Source organism: Pseudozyma hubeiensis (assembly GCF_000403515.1).
Source record: "Pseudozyma hubeiensis SY62 DNA, scaffold: PHS20, whole genome shotgun sequence".
Lineage (NCBI taxonomy): Eukaryota > Fungi > Basidiomycota > Ustilaginomycetes > Ustilaginales > Ustilaginaceae > Pseudozyma > Pseudozyma hubeiensis.
Window position 1 is genome coordinate 131789 of NW_012133802.1, and position 17540 is coordinate 149328.

General features: G+C 57.7%; 6 protein-coding genes across 6 annotated transcripts; 4 read left to right on the forward strand and 2 right to left on the reverse strand.

The window, feature by feature from the left end:
- Positions 1-142: 142 nt before the first annotated feature.
- On the forward strand, positions 143-1934 carry PHSY_001791 (calcium/calmodulin-dependent protein kinase; the record flags this gene model as incomplete). Its single annotated transcript, XM_012332417.1, has 2 exons — positions 143-1355; positions 1525-1934. 2 exons carry the CDS (start codon positions 143-145, stop codon positions 1932-1934), a joined length of 1623 nt encoding a protein of 540 aa, XP_012187807.1.
- A 397-nt stretch (positions 1935-2331) lies between these two features.
- Positions 2332-5698, forward strand: PHSY_001792 (hypothetical protein; the record flags this gene model as incomplete). The annotated part of the gene is made up of 2 exons (XM_012332418.1): positions 2332-4998; positions 5600-5698. 2 exons carry the CDS (start codon positions 2332-2334, stop codon positions 5696-5698), a joined length of 2766 nt encoding a protein of 921 aa, XP_012187808.1.
- Positions 5699-5933: 235 nt separating this feature from the next.
- On the forward strand, positions 5934-6911 carry PHSY_001793 (ATP phosphoribosyltransferase; the record flags this gene model as incomplete). Its single annotated transcript, XM_012332419.1, has 1 exon — positions 5934-6911. One exon carries the CDS (start codon positions 5934-5936, stop codon positions 6909-6911), a length of 978 nt encoding a protein of 325 aa, XP_012187809.1.
- Positions 6912-7014: 103 nt separating this feature from the next.
- PHSY_001794 (metal ion binding/oxidoreductase) lies at positions 7015-11718 on the reverse strand (the record flags this gene model as incomplete). The annotated part of the gene is made up of 1 exon (XM_012332420.1): positions 7015-11718. One exon carries the CDS (start codon positions 11716-11718, stop codon positions 7015-7017), a length of 4704 nt encoding a protein of 1567 aa, XP_012187810.1.
- A 1182-nt stretch (positions 11719-12900) lies between these two features.
- On the forward strand, positions 12901-16065 carry PHSY_001795 (zinc finger containing protein; the record flags this gene model as incomplete). The annotated part of the gene is made up of 1 exon (XM_012332421.1): positions 12901-16065. One exon carries the CDS (start codon positions 12901-12903, stop codon positions 16063-16065), a length of 3165 nt encoding a protein of 1054 aa, XP_012187811.1.
- Positions 16066-16266: 201 nt separating this feature from the next.
- PHSY_001796 (hypothetical protein) lies at positions 16267-17528 on the reverse strand (the record flags this gene model as incomplete). The annotated part of the gene is made up of 3 exons (XM_012332422.1): positions 16267-16628; positions 17058-17207; positions 17435-17528. 3 exons carry the CDS (start codon positions 17526-17528, stop codon positions 16267-16269), a joined length of 606 nt encoding a protein of 201 aa, XP_012187812.1.
- Between the last annotated feature and the right edge of the window lie 12 nt (positions 17529-17540).

The following is a 17540-nucleotide window of genomic DNA, read 5'->3' on the forward strand; positions in this document are numbered from 1 at the left end:
TGCTGAAGGACGAAATTGAGCTGCATGGTCTCGATTGCTTGTCGCTGCGTCGTGCGAGGTCATCGTCGTTCTTCCACCTCGTAGCGGGAACATCCAGCTGCGCCGACATCTCATTCCGACGCGTTGACCCTCAATCGCCACCATGCCGTTCCACAATCCATTGGCGAAGCAACCCGAGTCGTACGTCAAGAAGAAGGAGTATGACTTTAAAAAGACGCTCGGAGAAGGCACATTCGGCATCGTTCGCCAAGCAACGTGGAAGGCAGCGGATCCGCCCATCAATGTGGCGGTCAAGGTGATCAGCAAGCGCATCCTGCGCGGTCACGACGAGATTGTCAAGGACGAGATGAACGTGCTCAAGGGTCTCGATCAACCGCACGTTGTCAAGTTTCTCGACTGGTTCGAAAGCAAGGACAAGTACTACCTCGTGTTTGAAGAGGCGACCGGCGGCGAACTCTTCGAGCGCATCTTGGAACGCGGCCGATTCACAGAGCTGGATGCGTGTAAAACGATCCGTGCGGTGCTCTCGGCGATCCAATATCTACACCACCACAACATTGTTCACCGCGACATCAAGCCGGAAAACATCCTGTACCGAACCAAGGAAGAAGATGCCAACGTGGTGTTGGTCGACTTTGGAATCGCGGCGCATATGAAGAGCGACGAGGAGGTGCTGACGTCGGTGTGCGGCAGCTTTGGCTACGCTGCGCCCGAGATCCTCGCCAAGAAGGGACATGGCAAAGCGGTGGATATGTGGAGCTTGGGTGTCATCACGTACACCATGCTCTGCGGCTACACGCCGTTTCGCTCGGACGACGCGGCGGCGCTGGCGGCCGAAACGCAGCGCGGCAAGGTCGAGTTCCACGATCGATACTGGAAGAACGTCAGCAAGGAAGCCAAGGACTTTGTCAAATCGTGTCTCACCGTCGACCCCAAGAAACGGCTCACTGCGGACCAGGGCATGTCACATCCATGGCTCACCGAGCACAGCGAGGAGACACAGGGCGTGCACGACATCTCGGCTGGATTGCGCGAGAACTACCGAAAGCGCTGGAAGTCGGCGATCGCGGCGGTGCGTGCGTCGACCAAGTTCCGCACATTTGCGCAGCTGGCGAGCGAGAGCCGCTCGGAAAGCCAGGCTTCTTTGCAGACGTCGGGTGTCTCTTCGGATTCATCTTCGGCGTTTGCAGACGAGGCAGGCAAGATCTCACCGCCTACCAAGCGCGAGCTGTACAGCGAGAGCGAGGACGAACAGGACGGAGACGCCAGCGAGTGGTTCGATACCGAGGACGGCGATGCGGCTGCGACAAAGGGCCGTGACGCAGGGAATACGGAAGCTTCATCAAAGAACTCGAGTAAGGAACCGGGGCTGGTCGAGAAACTCGAGAACAAGCTTAGCGATCTGAACCTATCTTCGTCCAACAAGTAGTCGCTCTGCTTGGTTGTGTCGTCGTCGTGGTTCCCGTGCTCTCATCTCTTCTTACAGTTTCGTTCTTGTGTCCGTTTTGCAGTGCCGTCTTGCAGTGTCTCTTGTAATTTATGCCGAGCCGTGTCGTCTCACTCGTTGGTGTCTGGTCCGTCCCCACGTCTTTTTGAGCGCATCCGAAATTCCACGTTGCGTCAGAAATCGAGCGCAAGAATTCAGGCAGTTTAAAATAAATAATTCTACAGCGGCGACAAAAAGTGAGACCGACACGCGGACGGTGCAGCGAGTACGTCTGACGAACGACTCGATTCCTATGCGCGTCATCAGTAAAGTGGGCGCGCCGGTCATCCGAAGAAATCACAGCAATCAGCTGTCGCTCTTTGCATTTTCTTCGCGTCTTCAAAGCTCGAGGCGGTACACAATGCTCCGAACGCCAAGCTCTCGGAGCCACAATCTCTCCAGCGAGCTCACCAACGCAGAACTTGTGGCTGACATTGCAGCCAGATGATCTCACATGCACAATGTGTGGGACAAAAGATAGGATTTTCATTTTGAGATGTGAGCATCGCATGGACCCTCTGTCAGGACAACTTGACCAACACACTTTGCATGCACGAGCCGTTGCCGCGTCCTGCTCTGAGTGTGGCACACGCATTCCATCAACCTCACCAGTTACAGTATCCTCTTAGACAAATCATATCTCGCTCGTCCCAAATCTTCGAATCAATACTTGGCCGACCAACACTCTGCCCTTCCACCACCGTCGCCCGCCCGTTCCTGGAAACTCGGTCCCTTGCTGTCGTTCGCATTCACCCGCGCAGCCGCTGGTGCTTGCGACTCGTCGTCGCACCTTTGGCAGCTACGAATCTGTCTCTTCGATTATTCGTCCGGCCTGACCCCAGCTCATGTCCTCGTCGGCAGCTCTCAACGACGCCCTTGCCGCGACAACTTCTCCATCCCCTGTGAGCGATCGTGCTCTGACCGACTCACGTCTTGCCAACGTCGCCTCTCGCGGGAGAGGCCCAAGCGCTGACGAGGACAAGCAGATCAAGGTCGTACAGCACAAGAAAAGTGGGTCGACGCTCGCTCACAAGCGTTCCGTCAAGTCGATCACCGAGGAGTACGAACATCTTGAGGAGAACTCCATCTTCTTGCGTCCCCCATCCCGCTCCTCTCGCTCCTCCTCGCCGACCTCTCCAGCTGCGCAGCTGTCTCCACCAGGCTCTAGCCTCCATCACAGCCTCGACGTACCCCAAGCTCGGAACACACCTGCTCTCCACAAACGCAACTCGTTCTTGCTCCCCGAAAGCTCGGAAGGCGCCTCTCCTGTGGATACACCGCCTCGTCCGAGAAGCCTAAGCAGCAGCTCCGGCACGACGCTCTCTAGATCGCCATCCATCAGACTCGCCAGCGGCTCGTATCCATCGACACTCCAACCACCGTCCAGAAAGTCTTCCACGTCTTCCATCCGTTCTCTGCCAGAGCCTCCCCCGCAGCTCAGTCAGCTTGCAGACAAGGCGTCCGTCGCGGGTCCTACAAAGGACGACCAACTGCAAGTCATCGAGTCAGTCGTCGTCATGGGCACACCTACAGCTCACACTTCGCCCAATACGGCTTCGGCCCAGACCGAGCATCCAGAACCGAATGTCGGCCAAACGAATGGCTCCACGTCTGCCGCGGACACCATCGCGTCGGAGGTTGCCAACGATGACGCGCTTTACGAGGACATGGACACCGTAGCCGACCTCAGCAGCTCTCACGCCGATTCGGGTCTGTTGTCTGCCTCTGATGCTGTCGACTTCTCCAAAATGACCCTTGCAGAGAGGCGCGAGCATTCGCGAAGACACTCGCATGTGCACAGTCGCAATCTGAGTGTCTTCTTCCCACGACCAGGCACCGAAGCCGAAGCGGAAGCCGATGCTGCCAAAGCACGCGAGCAGTTCGAACATGGCGCAGATACCGCCGCTGCCTCTACTTCTTACGCTACTGGTACGATGGGAAGCGATGCAAAGGTGCATCGCCGCGGTGGAAGCGGCAATCGTCCACAGATCACGGTCAGCACAGATACTGCTACACTCTCGCCTCGATCCGCCAGCTTTGCCGCGCTCACCGCCAATCAACAGCGCTCGAGCAACAGCAGGCTCGAGACGCCGAACCAGCTAGGCAGCGATCTCTCGCCGAGCCCGACAAAGAGCAGACGCGGACATCACCATCGTCACAGCGTCGCTATGCTCGACTCGGGCCTGAGTCCTGTCACATCCATGCACAATGGCCACGCGATGGAGAGATCCACGTCATCCACGTCTTACTTTTCCGAGACCTCGCATGCAGCTCCCTTCGACGCCACTCACGATCACCATTCACACGATCACAGTCACAGTCACGGTCACGGCCACCAAGTCAAACGATCGCTGCACGCGCGAACAGTATCAGCGCTAGGTCATATCCCACAAGCGTCGCGGCCGCTCTTGTTGTTCGGAATCTCTCACTTTGGCCTGGGTGCTGGGCTGTGGATGGCAGGGCAGGAGGCAGACTCTCTCTCGGCCACCGGTCTGGGCTATCTGGTGGTGTTCGATGCTATGGGTATCCTCAGCAGCGCCATCTCAGATTGGGCGCTCGAGTGGGAGCAGCACGCCAGTGATCTTCGTAGAAGGAGAGGCAAGCCCGAGGGTGCTACAATGAAGCGTCCTTACGGCATGCACCGCGTTTCGACTTTGCTGCACTTTGTGCAAACCATTTACCTGCTGTTTGCCAGCGTCTATGTGCTCAAAGAGTCGGTCGAGCATGCACTGCTGGAAGGCGGCGGTAGTGGAGACGTTCAAGGCGGTGCGGATGGTCTGATGGAGTCGGCTTCGGGACACGATCATTCACACGCGCATGCCGAGCACTCGCTGGGGATCGTGATGCCCAACCTGCTGCTGGCTCTGTCGCTTGCTGCTTGCGTCGTGTCCAACATTGTGATGGGCAACCACGCTAGGTTGGTGGCTGCTTGTGGCATCAGCACCGCAGCGTCGGGTGGCTCGTCGGGAGGGCCGCGTCACGGACGAAGCGGGTCGGTGCTCATGCGTCCGTCGGAGCTGGCATCGCCGCTGCTGGCCCTTTTGGCCAACCCGTTCAGCTTGACGGTGCTGTTCTTCAGTTCGGCATTGCTGTTTGCGGGCTTGACGATGCCGTCAATTCAGGTGGCGGCGCTGGACAAGGTGCTTGCGGGGCTCGAATCCGTTTCCATGTTTTACGTCGCCTATCCCGCATCGGTAGCGTTAGGCAAAGTGTTGCTGCAAACGGCGCCCGCAGACGCTTCTCCGAACAAGCAGCAGCTCAAGCGTGCGCTCAAGGTGGTGGAGCAAAACCCACTCGTCTCGTACGTCCCACCGCCCAACGTGTGGCAGTTGACACCTCCCACCTCTGCCTTGGTTCAAGCGGATCGTGGATCCGGCATGCTCTCCGGTTCCAGCGGTAGCGGCGCAAGAGGGGTGCACTTTGGCAGCAAGAGCGCATCTTTGGTCGTTGCAGTCACGGTGTTTCTGCGGGCGGAAGCATCGGATGAGGACTGCTTCGAGATGACCAAATGGGTGTGGGAGAAGTTGGCGCCGAGTGTGGGCGCAGGGAGGGGACTGATGGCGGGCGAGATGCTGCGCGGGACGCAGAGAGCAGGAGAGCTGACCGTGTGTGTCAAGAGGGAAGGGCACGAGGAGGATGGCGCCGAGCATGGCTTTGGTGGATGTGCGCATGATCATGGGCATTCGCATGGTCACGACCATCATAGTCACGATCACCACCACGACCATGGTCACAGTCATGGTCATTCTGCACACTCGCATGATCACAGTGGACACGACCATTCGCATGATCATGGCCATCATCACCACCATCATCATCACTGAACTATGGTCCCTTCACCATCTCGGACTATTTCACACTCGTCTATCATTTGTCATTCAATACAACAGAGAGGAAGGAGCAACATCTTATATGATGTATGAGAATACACTGAGCGAGAGTGACAGACACGGCTAAGCATTTTGTCGGAGTTGGCCGGTCGCATTGGGTAGCTGAGATTCCGAGACTGCACGTGGGCAGAGGCTTTTTTTTTGGTGACTCGTTTCGCAAGCACAAAAAGATCGTCGCGTATCGTGATATCAGATCTGCAACTAAAATTAATTGTTCTTTCAGCGGGCCACCCGATCCACAGCCGATCTAGAAGAAGGACGCAAGAAGAAAAAGTGTTTGAACAGCAGCGGCGGATCTTCGGATACATCGTGCATGGTGTGATGGGAACAAGGATCGTCGATTTTCCTACCATCACTTTCTCATACCATCACGCATATCACCCTCGCGAGCTCCACTTCTTACTTCTACAACTCTTCGCTTGACACAAACGCTCGCAATCTCCGCATCTTCTGTCGCACCTCGAACATCCATAGACAACCGCGTCAGCTCTCTTCATCAACCAAGTTAGAGCCATCGCATCAGATCCGCAGCGCAACTCACACACAACTCGTCCAGCATGTCGAATCTTCTCAGCGCCGAGAACTTGAACGGGCGGCTCCTGTTCGCCATCCCAAAGAAAGGTCGCCTCTACGAGAAGTGTCTCGAGATCCTCTCTGGAGCCGACGTGCAGTTCAAGCGACAGCACCGACTCGACGTAGCGCTCGTCCAAAACCTGCCCATCGCACTCGTCTTCCTCCCTGCTGCCGACATCCCGCGCTTCGTCGGTGAAGGTAACGTCGATCTCGGAATCACCGGCCAGGACATGGTCGCAGAAGCCGGCGAAAATGTCTCCAGCTTGATCAGCGAAGAGCTGCAGCTCGGATTCGGGAAGTGCTCGCTCCAAGTCCAGATCCCCGACCCTTCCCTCCCGGCAAACGCACAAAAAACGATCAAATCCGTCGAGGATCTCGTCGGCAAGAAGATCGCCACCAGCTTCGACCACCTCGCCGGAAAGTACTTCGCCGAGCTCGATGCCAAAGTGACCTCGGCACGTCAACTCTCTGGAGCGTTGTCGCAAGGCGAAACGCTTAAAACGCGCATCGAATACGTCGGAGGCTCTGTCGAAGCCGCCTGCGCGCTCGGTCTCGCCGACGGCATCGTCGACCTCGTCGAAAGCGGCGAGACGATGCGCGCGTGCGGCCTCACACCCATCGCCGACCTGCTCGTCAGCCAAGCCGTCCTCATCAAATCCAAAACCCCGCACTCCCGTTCCGACACAAACCTCATCCAGCTAATCACCGCCCGCATCCGCGGCGTCATCGCCGCAAGCAAGTACGTCCTCTGCCAGTACAACGTCCAGAAGAAGGACCTTCCACAGGCCCTCGAAATCACCCCGGGCCGAAGAGCCGCCACCGTCTCCCCACTCGAGGACGCAGATTGGAACGCTGTCAGCTCCATGGTGCTCAAAGCTCAGGTCGCCACCATCATGGACAAGCTCGAAGCCATCGGCGCTAGCGACATCCTCATCGTCGGCATCAACAACTGCCGTGTCTAACTTAACCCACATCCATAATCTTGCACACACCATGGCATTGCGTTGATAGCATTGTTCATTTCCTTTGAGACGATTCCTGTTCCGACTTCCATTCCGTTTTGAGCTACTCGAGCCTGTCGCGACCCAGAATGTTCCCAATCTCTCGTCTAGGCTGCAGCCACCCCAAAAACGACGGGAACCTCCTGCCCATCCCATCCGCATAACTCGTAAACGCCGTCGAACTCGACAGCTGAGAAGAGACCGATTCCGATCTCTTCCTCAACCTCGCCTCCGTCATCTCCGACTCGCCTTCGTCGATCGACAATGCCGGAAGGAGCGGTTCAAAGCCATCCGCCTCGCTCTTCTCCAACAGATAATTGGCAAACGTGATGAGGTATCCGTACCTCTGCAGGTAGTTGGTGAAGACTGTGCTGAGGTGCTTGTGCTTTTTGGTTCCGGGCTCTGCATTGTCGGCGCGCAGCTTCGAGTCGTAGATGGCTTTGCGAAGGTTCTGCACCGCTTCCATACGGTCGATCGCCCTGTCCGTGAGCTTCTTGGCCAATTTGCCGTGGGACAGCACTCCGACGAGCTGCAGGATCGTTCGCCACTCGCCCTGCAGGTGGAGATCATCCTCGCGGTTGTCCAGGTTGTCCTTCGGCTGACCGAACGCTTCATCCTCGGCGTCATTGACAATCTGCGCACCTGCTACAGCTTCATCGCTGGATGTAGAGGTAGGAAGCACCATCGATCCCGACATTTCGTAGCTCGAAACCAGTTGATCGCCATAGTGCCACACGGTCGAGACCAGCGATGCGATCACCATGCCGGTGGTCGTGCGTCCTCGACCCATCTGACAGTTGAACACGCAGGCGGATCCGGTCTGCAGAGCCGTGATCACCCTCTCCTCAAGCTGCGAGAAGACGGCAGGCACCGGCGCCTGCTCGTCCGTGATGGCAAGACGAGCGTAGTCTACCTTGTATCCCTCGCGTTGCACCAGCTCGTACACCTCGCGCGGAGTCAGCACATCTCCGTCCTTGACCGTCTCCCAGACGGGGATGATGTCGAACTCGCCCTGACGAATCTCGGTTTCGTCGTGTAGCAGCACACGTCCACCGCGTTCGGCGGCCTCTTTGAGCATGTCGTTCTTGAGCGCCAGCTCCATCCCTTCCACGACATCCGTGGTCACGCCAGTGGCCTCGATGTTGGTGATGGGCTGATCGGCAAGTCGCAGCACGTGAGGGCGGCCGTTGACGTACAGCACAGGCTCTTCTCGCAACGACGTCCAGACCACCTTGGCAGGCCCATTGGGCGCCGCACCCATGCGCGTCAGTCCGCGTCGCAGACCGTCCACGGTGGGCATGCCCGAGCCCCACGTTTCGCGACCGTACGTCATGAGCGGCGTCTTCGGCGTCATTGGCGTCGAAGGCTGATTCGGTCCATTGGTTTGATTTGGTGGAGTCAAGAGCAGCGAGACACCGCGCAAGTTGGGCATGCCCTCGATGCGTTCCGGAAGGCCAAGCTTGAGGATTCCGCTGAAGAAGTCCGACTTGAGCATCGTGTAGGCGGAGAGGATGCTTCCGCTGCGGTGCGAGACCACGTCCTGCACCTCGTCTGAGAGAGCCATACCGTCGCTGGCGTCCACCTTTTGCAGCGGCATGATAGTCGAGATGTCGATTTTGTCGAATTCCTTGGCGATGGTCTCGAAAACGGGTTGACGGTTGACGAAGGATCGGAAGCTGGGAGACGCTTCGAGCAAGTCCGGGCGAGTCTGTGTGAGGTACGACTGAAAGACGATGAGCAAAAAGTATCGTCGAAGGTTGTGGATGGCACTCTGGATGCGCTTCTTGCGCAACGCTTCGTCTTCAGTGTCTTCGGCCGCGAGACGAGCTTCCTCGATGGCTTCGCGCAGGTTGGTGACAGTGGCACACTGATCGATGCAATCGTCCACCATCCTCTTGACCTCCAAGCCTCTTGGAATGACACGCAGCAGACTGTTGATGAGGTGATAGCTGAGCGGAGCACGTTTGGGCAGCTGGCTGCTGTCTGTAGCTTCAGAGCCTACAGCATCGTCGAGCAGGTCGGCGTGGAGAGTGTTGCGTGCGTCTGGCGTCGCCGAGCCACTAGCCTGAGCCGATTCCGAAAGTCGGAGTCCGTCCGAGCTATTGACGGCCCCGTCTGAATCCTTTGAGTCCTCCCCACGGTCACCAATTTCGTGCAGTCTCGATTCCGGAAGCTGCCTCTGTCCCTGCTGAAGCCATCTGGTAATCATGAGGATCAGAACAGCGGTCATGGTGCTGCGACCTCTTCCGAGCTGACAGTTGAGCACGATGGGCTCTCGCTCCACGTTGGCTTGCAGCACTGCCGAGAGCAACTCGCTAATGTCGGAAAAGTCGGGCGGCTTCTCTGCTGTCATGGGGATCCTTCGGAAGCGCAATTGAACTTTGTCCTTGAAATCGGCGCCGATGTGCGTCATGATATCCTGAACGGTATCCACATCGGATGGAGAGGCCTCCTCCCAAATGGGGATGACGGTGCCGTCCGACGTTTCGGTGTGCAGCAGAAGACGTCCTTCACCAGACTCGAGCTCATTGACAACGTCGTTTTTCAGACGATCCTCGAGCAAGAGGAGACGGTCCCAGTTGATGCCGCTGTACGCTTTGATGTTTCGGAGTGACATGCCCTTTTGACGAAGGCAGTACGGTTTGCCGTTGACGTAAACGATCGGCTCTTCTCGAAGGTTGATCCAGGTGACGGTGCGAGTGGGTTGGCTCGATGCGTCGGCCTTGCTCGCATAATGCTCTTGCAGAGCTGTGACGACGTTGCGAATGCCATCGACGGTCGGTTGGCCGGTAGCAAAGATGTTGCTGCCTGGAATACGGCGGAAGTTGACGGTTCCGCGGATGGGAAGACCAGCATTGCGCTCGATGAATTTGCGCCAGATGTCGCATTTGAGAAGGGTGAAGGGACGCAACACAATGCCTGCACGATTGCGGATCACATAATCAGCGAATTCGTCTCCGGGCACCTGTGCTCCTTGGCCAGAGACCTCGCCGAAACGGCTCTGAAGCTTCTCGGAAGTGGCGACAAGCTCGCCCGCTTTGCCACCGCTGAGGATACGCAGGTCACCGACTGGGTCGAAGAAGTAGAGACGACGACCCTTGGATCGGATCAGCTGGATTCCTCGCCAGATCTCGGCACGATTTTTGAGCCAGTTGGCGAAGCGGTGTTGGAAGGTGGCCGTTTTGCTGGCATTGACGTAGCTGGCAAAGGCCACGAGGAAGAAGTACTTTTCGAGCGACTTGGCAGCTTTTTCGAGATGGAGAGCGGCCTGAGCCTCATCAAGCGCGTCTGTCGAGTATCGGATTCTGGAAGAGAGGATGGTCTCTCGCAGATTGGTGACGTGAGCACAGCAGTCGATGGCAACATCGACGATAGCCTTGTTTTCGAGACCTTCGTCGAGGAGACCAGCGAGCTGTCTGATGATGCCGTAGTCACCCGAGTTGGCCTTGCGAAGCGACTCGAGCAATGCCGGGTTGGAGAGTAGGATTTCGATGGTAGACTGCGAATCGCGGGTCGAGAGACTGACGTTGAGGACACGGATGAGGCGCAAAAGGGAGAGATTCTGCGCTTGCTGTTCGCTTGCCTGTCGAAGGGAGCGAGCGACACCGGAGTGAGGCGTGCCGCTCGCAGGCGTCTGAAGTGGTGACTTTTGCTGTTCAGAGAGGGGGGCAAAGGGATCGTCGTGGCCGAGGAGGAGCATCTGCTTCCTTCGAAGGATGACGGCGGCCACCATGGCAAATGTGGTTCGAGTGAAGCCGATACCGCAATTGGCCACAAGACTTGTTTCGGTTGGATCGAGGTCTTTGATGACCTGGGTGTAGGCGTCCAAGTAGTTGTTCTCGAGGGCCTGGTCTTCGGCAATCGGGATGCGATGATAGTCGACACGCCAGCCCTCTGATTTGACGCGGTCCCAGACCTCGCGCACAGTGTGAACGGAGGCTTCGTCGACGGCAATCCAAGTGGGCTCGATCTGACCTGATGCTGTCTCTTCGTGCACCATGACCAGGCCTCCGTACTTTGACGATTCGCGCAGAATGTCATGTTTGAGACGAGACTCGATGGCTTCGAGGTTGTCGGCACGCATGCTCAGCTCAAAGGTGCTGACTGGACGCTCTGCTTCTCGCAGCACGAACGGTCTGCCACCTACGTAGATGACGGGCTCCTCCCTGGTGCAGACCCAGACGCATCTTCGGACCTTTTCAGATGCCGAAGGTCTGCCTGCGTTGGTTTCCGCAGAAGCAGCCGGTCCTTGAGCAAGCGAAGGCGAGCTAAGAGGGGAGCTGACGTTGGGCGAAGAGGTGGATCCGTTCGGTGCTGCATGTGGTGGTAGGCGTAGTTCGAGACCCTGTGTGCCATTCGTATGCTTGGTGGGCCGGGCGTTCAAAACAGAGAGGATGGTTTTGAGACCAGTGATGGTTGGCTGAGCTACGCCGTACACCTCGAGGGAGCAGTCTGCCTTGCGAAAGTTGGGAGCACCTTGGAGATGGAGGTTGAGGTGAGCATGACGGGCGCCACCGGCAAAGTGGTCGGTCTTGAGGATGAGGCCACGATTGAGCACGCTTCCTTGACGATTGCGTACGACGCTGTCTTCGCGCTGTGCCCAAAGTTGAGCACCCACCTTGCCGAAACCATCAGAGCCGAGGAGATTGGGTCTTGGGCGAGTGGAAGAGGAGGCCGATGCTGATGATGAAGAGAGGGAGCCGAAACTGATGGGTGGGTGCCTCAAGTCCGAGCGTGAAGGTAGGCGGATGCCTGGGGCAGCGTTCATGGCCTCGTGCTGAGGTTCTGGGAGGGGCGATGACAGCGCAGGCACATCTTGATCGTCGCTCAAGTTAGCCGGGGAAACGTCTTGTCCAGCGACAGGTGTTGAGGTCATGATTGGCCTGGATAACAGCGACGGACCGTCCAGGGTTCGTCCGCAGCCGTGTCGAGATGCTTGGAAAGGATGGCGTCTCGAAGCAGTCAAAACGGACTTCCTTACGGCCTACAAGCGATAAGGACAGAGAATGGAGATTACGGCGGTGATGGACGGGAAGAAGGCAGTAGGATAACAAATGGCCTATCGAAGTAGGTCTTCGTGTCACGGACCCTGAATCGGCCAAAGTCTGGCTGGGCCAACCGCAAAAACTCGATTTTGCCTTTTAGCGCGTTCCGCTGCTCCACTACACTGCTAGCTGGCACTTACACTCTTTCACCTCTTGTACTCACGGAGAAGACCGAACGCTGACCGAACATCCGCTCGCCCCTCTGTGATGGCTTCTCTTGTCCCTCGTGCTCTATCTGCCTCTGCCTCTCTCATGCAAAGACAGGCATGATCGGCAATGCTTCCAGAACCCGCAACCGCTCCATAGTTCCGACCCTCCGGTCCGTCCTGCCGGCAACCGATTGCAAAGCGGCTGCGTGCGAGCGTGTGTCACCTCCACATCGAGAAAGTTCGTGGTCTAACATCCTGTGATTGTTCGGCGATAACCCGTTGCATGAGCGGTGCAGAAGCTCGGCGAATCACACGCGCCACATCACAGCGAAAGTGTGAGTGAGTTTTGCACGTCAAGCGTGCACTCTCTCGTCATCATCGGCTACCAGGCCGAGCTCAGTCGGGACAGACTCACCCTCACCCTCACACATTCACACACCCTCGCTGACCTGATTTCACCCACCCAAGCTATCTCATCAACCACCACATCCGCATACTCGCATCTTTAGCAAAGCCAAGTCAGCATCTTCATCGCATAACAGCATCGTGCCTGTATCACCTCGCGCTCACACGCCACGCCAGCAAACATTGACTCTGCAGAGATCCCCTGCCTTCACACGAAAGCCTTGACAATTGGCTGCTCTCTCTGATCTTTCACTCGACCGATTGCGCTTCCACATGCAGCCGCTAGAATAGGCTCCCTCCACAACGTGCTCGAGCTGGCTCGCCGACCCGACGCTTGAAACAACCGTCGCCATGGGTCATGCACAGTCCCGGTCCCAGCATGACGGAGACCCAGGGCACGCTCGCCAAGATGCTACCATCCCCTCAGATGTAGCTTCGCATCGTACCGGTGCAACCAATGACAACCCAGCGAGCCACCATAACAACACCGATGCTGGAGTCAGCAGCAGCAGCCGAAAGCGACGTCGCGACTCTACATCGGTCGGCGACCCGGCCAACTCAGGCGCCGATCATGGTCCGCTCTCTCAGAGGCGAAGAACCTCACTTTCGTCCGACTCGCAGCCACAATCGAGTGCAGGCTCCATCTTGGCGGGCACTCAGCCGCTTCCGCCGTCGATGGACTTGGATGTAGCGCAACCTCCTCTTCCTTCTCCGCCAATAGCAGCAGGCTCCACAGCCACAGCCGATCTCCAGCAGAGATTGGACGCTGTTCAATCCCGAGGTGACACGCCTTCCGCAGTCGAGGGTGGCGCCACGCCGCCTCCGCACCTGGATGCTCTCCGCGAAGAAAGAGAACGCGCGCGACGACAGATCCTCGAAGCTCTCGGCTCGGCCCCCGCCTCTGTTCCTTCCGTGCCGACGTCAGCTCTGCCGTCCAGTCAGGGTGTTGACGAGGCGACAGCACCTTCATCATCAGCACGACAAGCACCTTCCTCCATCACCACTGATGCTGCTGCGTCTTCCACGGGTTTGGCGTCGGCCTCCATCGCAGCATTGATCGGAGGATTGGCGACGGCACCTTCAGAAGCTCCCGCAGCCTCGACGTCTTCAACCAACAATGCTGCTTCTGCAGCGTCGACTGCTTCATCTCAAGCCCAGTCCCAACAGCAACAACCACAACAGCAGCAGCAACAATCTCAGCAGTCCGCACGACCTCAGGCTTTCCGCGTTCCCCTGCAGCCGGAAATGATCAGCGGCACCTCTATGGTCGTTCAAGGCGCTCTTGTTGCTCGTACCCTTGCTGGTCGACCAGCATCGTCGGATTCTTCGTCGCCAACGGAATCATCTAGCGAGTCGGTCCCAAATGCGACTTTGAACCAGCCGAGCGCGACATCTCAGTCCGATGCTGCTATGGGCGCATCGGCCGGTGCCCGGAGCTTTCCCGACACCCCCGCTGCGGCGCTTGAGGGTGACAGCCTGCGCGGAGCGGTGACGCTCGAGGAGCAGGCCGTCATGCTTAGCCGCATTCTCGGCATTGCTGCCGCAGCCACTGCTGCATCTCTGCTCAACACGTCCGAAGCTCAGCACGTAGACCCATCCCTCCTGCAGACAAGCCTTCGGCGACCGTTTGAGCGCATGAATCAGGCGCCTAGCGGCCCCAACGAACGCTGGCTGGCCGACTGGCAGCGCGCTGGCACCACTCGCCGATCATCTTCTAACGATCCCAGCAGCGACTCGACGTCAGCGCAGCCTCACTCGCCATCCTCTCACAGTCTAGGCTATGGCCTTCGAAGCCGACTTGCTTCCTTCTCTCGCCGTGTCCACAGCGCGACCGCCGCCAGAGAATCCGCCGAGGCTCGTCTGGGTAGCGCCACAGTCAATGGAACGGGCGACACGAATGCAAGCAACGGTCCAGAGGCGACATCGACAGCCACATCCGAGAATGGCACGACACCGAATCAGACAGACAGGCGACAAGAGATCATCGCGCACCTTTTGAGTGCGGCAGAGCGCGAGGCAGCGTCGCAGAGACTCACCCGTTTACGATCAGCCGATCCATCGACGGCTTCGGTAGCAACCCAGCCTAGTGACGGCGTTCGCTCGTCAAGTTTCAGCGCATCTCGGCCCCTTGCTGATAGTGCACAGCAAGACGGGCCGCGAAGCAGTCTTTCTCGGCTTGTTCGATCGACCATCGGAACGTTCCTGCATCCAAGTCGGCTTCTTTCCAGTCGGAGCGTGTCATCGGCAGACACGCAGTCACCGAGTTTGGATCGAGACGGCTGGACAAGAGGGCGAGGTGGTCGGCTGGGTTCGAGCGCTTCGGGTGTCCCGTACTCTGACTTTTCGCTCGGTCCCAACGATGTCTCGGGCACGCTGCGCCAGGTGCGGAACGGGATCTTGCCCGATGGCGTCCCGGGCAGCTTCGGCAGCTTCCTCAATCACCTGGTCAACGATCTCATGGCGGCCGTGCAGCTCATGCGACCCTCGAGCGAGGAAACGCTTCCATCTGCACCGGAAGCGCCGTCAGCACAGACGACCAACTACTTTGAGAATGCATCTCACAGGGACACCACGTCCGGCGCAGAGGTACTGGACGGCGAAAGTACGCCCAGTCAAGCGCAATCTCGATCAGCGCATGTCTCTACCTCGTCGCACAACGACCCACCCAACGACTCGCAGACGAACCCTGGCGAAGAAGACGTCGAGACGCAAGCGAGGCGGCAGCGCGACTTTCAACAGGGTAATCTCTCATTCTTCCGGCTCTTCCGATTCGATCCGGTTGCGCCGTCGCAGCTCGTGCCGTGCATCGTGGTCGGGGTGCGCAGTCTCAATGTCACCGAACGCTTTGGCGAAGAGATGATGAGAAGCGAAGCGACGGGACCGGGACGAGATGCGGGCGGATCACGACAACAGACCTCGCGACCGACGTCGCTTGGTTCTGCTGGACCGACTTCTCCACGTCCTCGTCAGCGTTCTCAGTCGGAAGGTCCCGCGCCGACTAGGGCTTCCGCCGAGAGCGGATCTGCCGAGGCCGAGGGAGAGGGACAGGATCTGCCGGCATCTCGCTTCATGCTTTTCGTGTCTGGCGGGCGCTACCCACCCAATCATCCGCTGTTGACGTCGAATCCGACTACAGCCGGACGCGATCTCATGATGCTGATGGATCTGTTGAGCACGATGCAAGCGATGCAGCACAAGCCTAGCACCGTGACGCAACGCGAGATCGACGCAAGCGAGCTGCTCAAGGTCAAGGGTTCGCAAGTGCCGATCATGGTACGTGATGGCAAAGTGACTGAGAACATGGCAGAGCGGTGTCTTGTCTGCCTAGAAGATTGGCAAGACGACGATGACTGCCGCGTGCTCGCATGCCGTCACGCTTTCCACACTTTGTGCGTGGACCGGTGGATGACCTCGTCGTCCAACACGTGTCCGATGTGTCGACGCCAAGGCGTAAGCAAGGATGGTCGACAGGCAGGTGCTGAGACGGCCGATTCTCGGCGAGCAGCACAGACGTGAAGAAGCGTAACAACCTGGGTCGCACCGATTCGCTCTACATCCTCATTCCAAATCGTATCTCTACAGCTTTTCCGTCAATGTACTTTTAAGGCATCTTCTAATTTGCTTTGTGACGAACCGCACTCTCGCTGCACAGCTTCAATGAGCATGCGTATGTGTGATTGCAAGTTCGAACGAGAACATGGGCAGATGGCTTGATCGTCACGATCGCTTTGCCGAGACGGACTGGTTCCATTCGTCGGCGATGGCGGTTCGCAGCGCACGGAGGTCGGAACCGCGCTCTCCTTGATTCTGAGCTGCCTGCTGCTGAGCATCTCTGATGATGATGGATGTTGATCTGTTCGTATCTGCTGATGCCGAGGTTGTCGGTGATGTTGTGTCTTTGTGTGATGCTGAAGGAATGTGGAACAAGGAACGCTGCGTGGCATCCGGTCCTGCGTACAGGCTCGAAGGAGGCGGTTGGCCAGATAGCCTGCGTTGGACGAGCTCTGGTAGCGAGCGACCTTGTGGACGTTCGTGGTAGTTGCGAGCATCGTTCTCCCACAGAAAGTAGGCCATGACTCCTGTTGCGAGACCGAGGATGGGGTCAGAAACCCTGTTCAGGTGGGAGTGAAAGAGAGAAGCAAGTCAGCACGGCTTCTTGAACACAAAGCAACGGACGCAAGACAAGACGGGACAAACTCACCTTCCTATAAGGTATGTTGGCATTTCGAGAAAGCTGCGTTAAGGGGACTGAGGATCACTAGACCAAAGGTTGTAAGTGGCTGTGAAAGCTTGTGTGATGGTAGCAGAGCCACGAGTTGGGGGTCAGGACCCTGAAAAAGTGTGGAGGATCAATCGGGCTTGAGATGGTCTCGCTTCATCGACGATTCCATGTTAAGCTGAAGTTGAAATCCTCCATGCACGGCGACGTCGCCGCCAAAGGCACTTTGAATTGCCCAAGTCGGGGCAGGTTCAAAATTGCGACCGACTGAGTCGATTTGAATACATACCAATAAAGGAAAATGTAGCGTTGATCAGCAGTCTCCTGTCCCCAAGCTGAGGTAGGCTCTCGAATCGAGCTGAACAAGCACAGACCAAGCGAGCCGGTGGGTCGCAACAGGCTGTGCCGCGTTGTGTGCCGCTGATTCCAATCGACGACCCTTTCCAAGTGTCAGCCAGTCAGTCAGTCAGTCACACACACGCATGCCCGTCCCCGTCTCTTTCCTTTCTTCCATCAGTCTGTCCACTTCACCTCCAAGCAATCTTCCATCCAGCCCTTCCTTCAACAAGCGATTCGTTTTTGATCGCGCATCACATTTGTTTAGATACCTTCCTCTTATTTCGCCGATTGACGACGCCGAGCAGATCGACTGCCGGCCCTGCCTACCTCTACGGATTCGAACCATACTTCCATCCTCGCTGACCTTCCTCGGCTCGTAGCGGCACGTCCCGGACGCCGCGCAGTCGCCTTCGCCCGACATGTATAACAACAT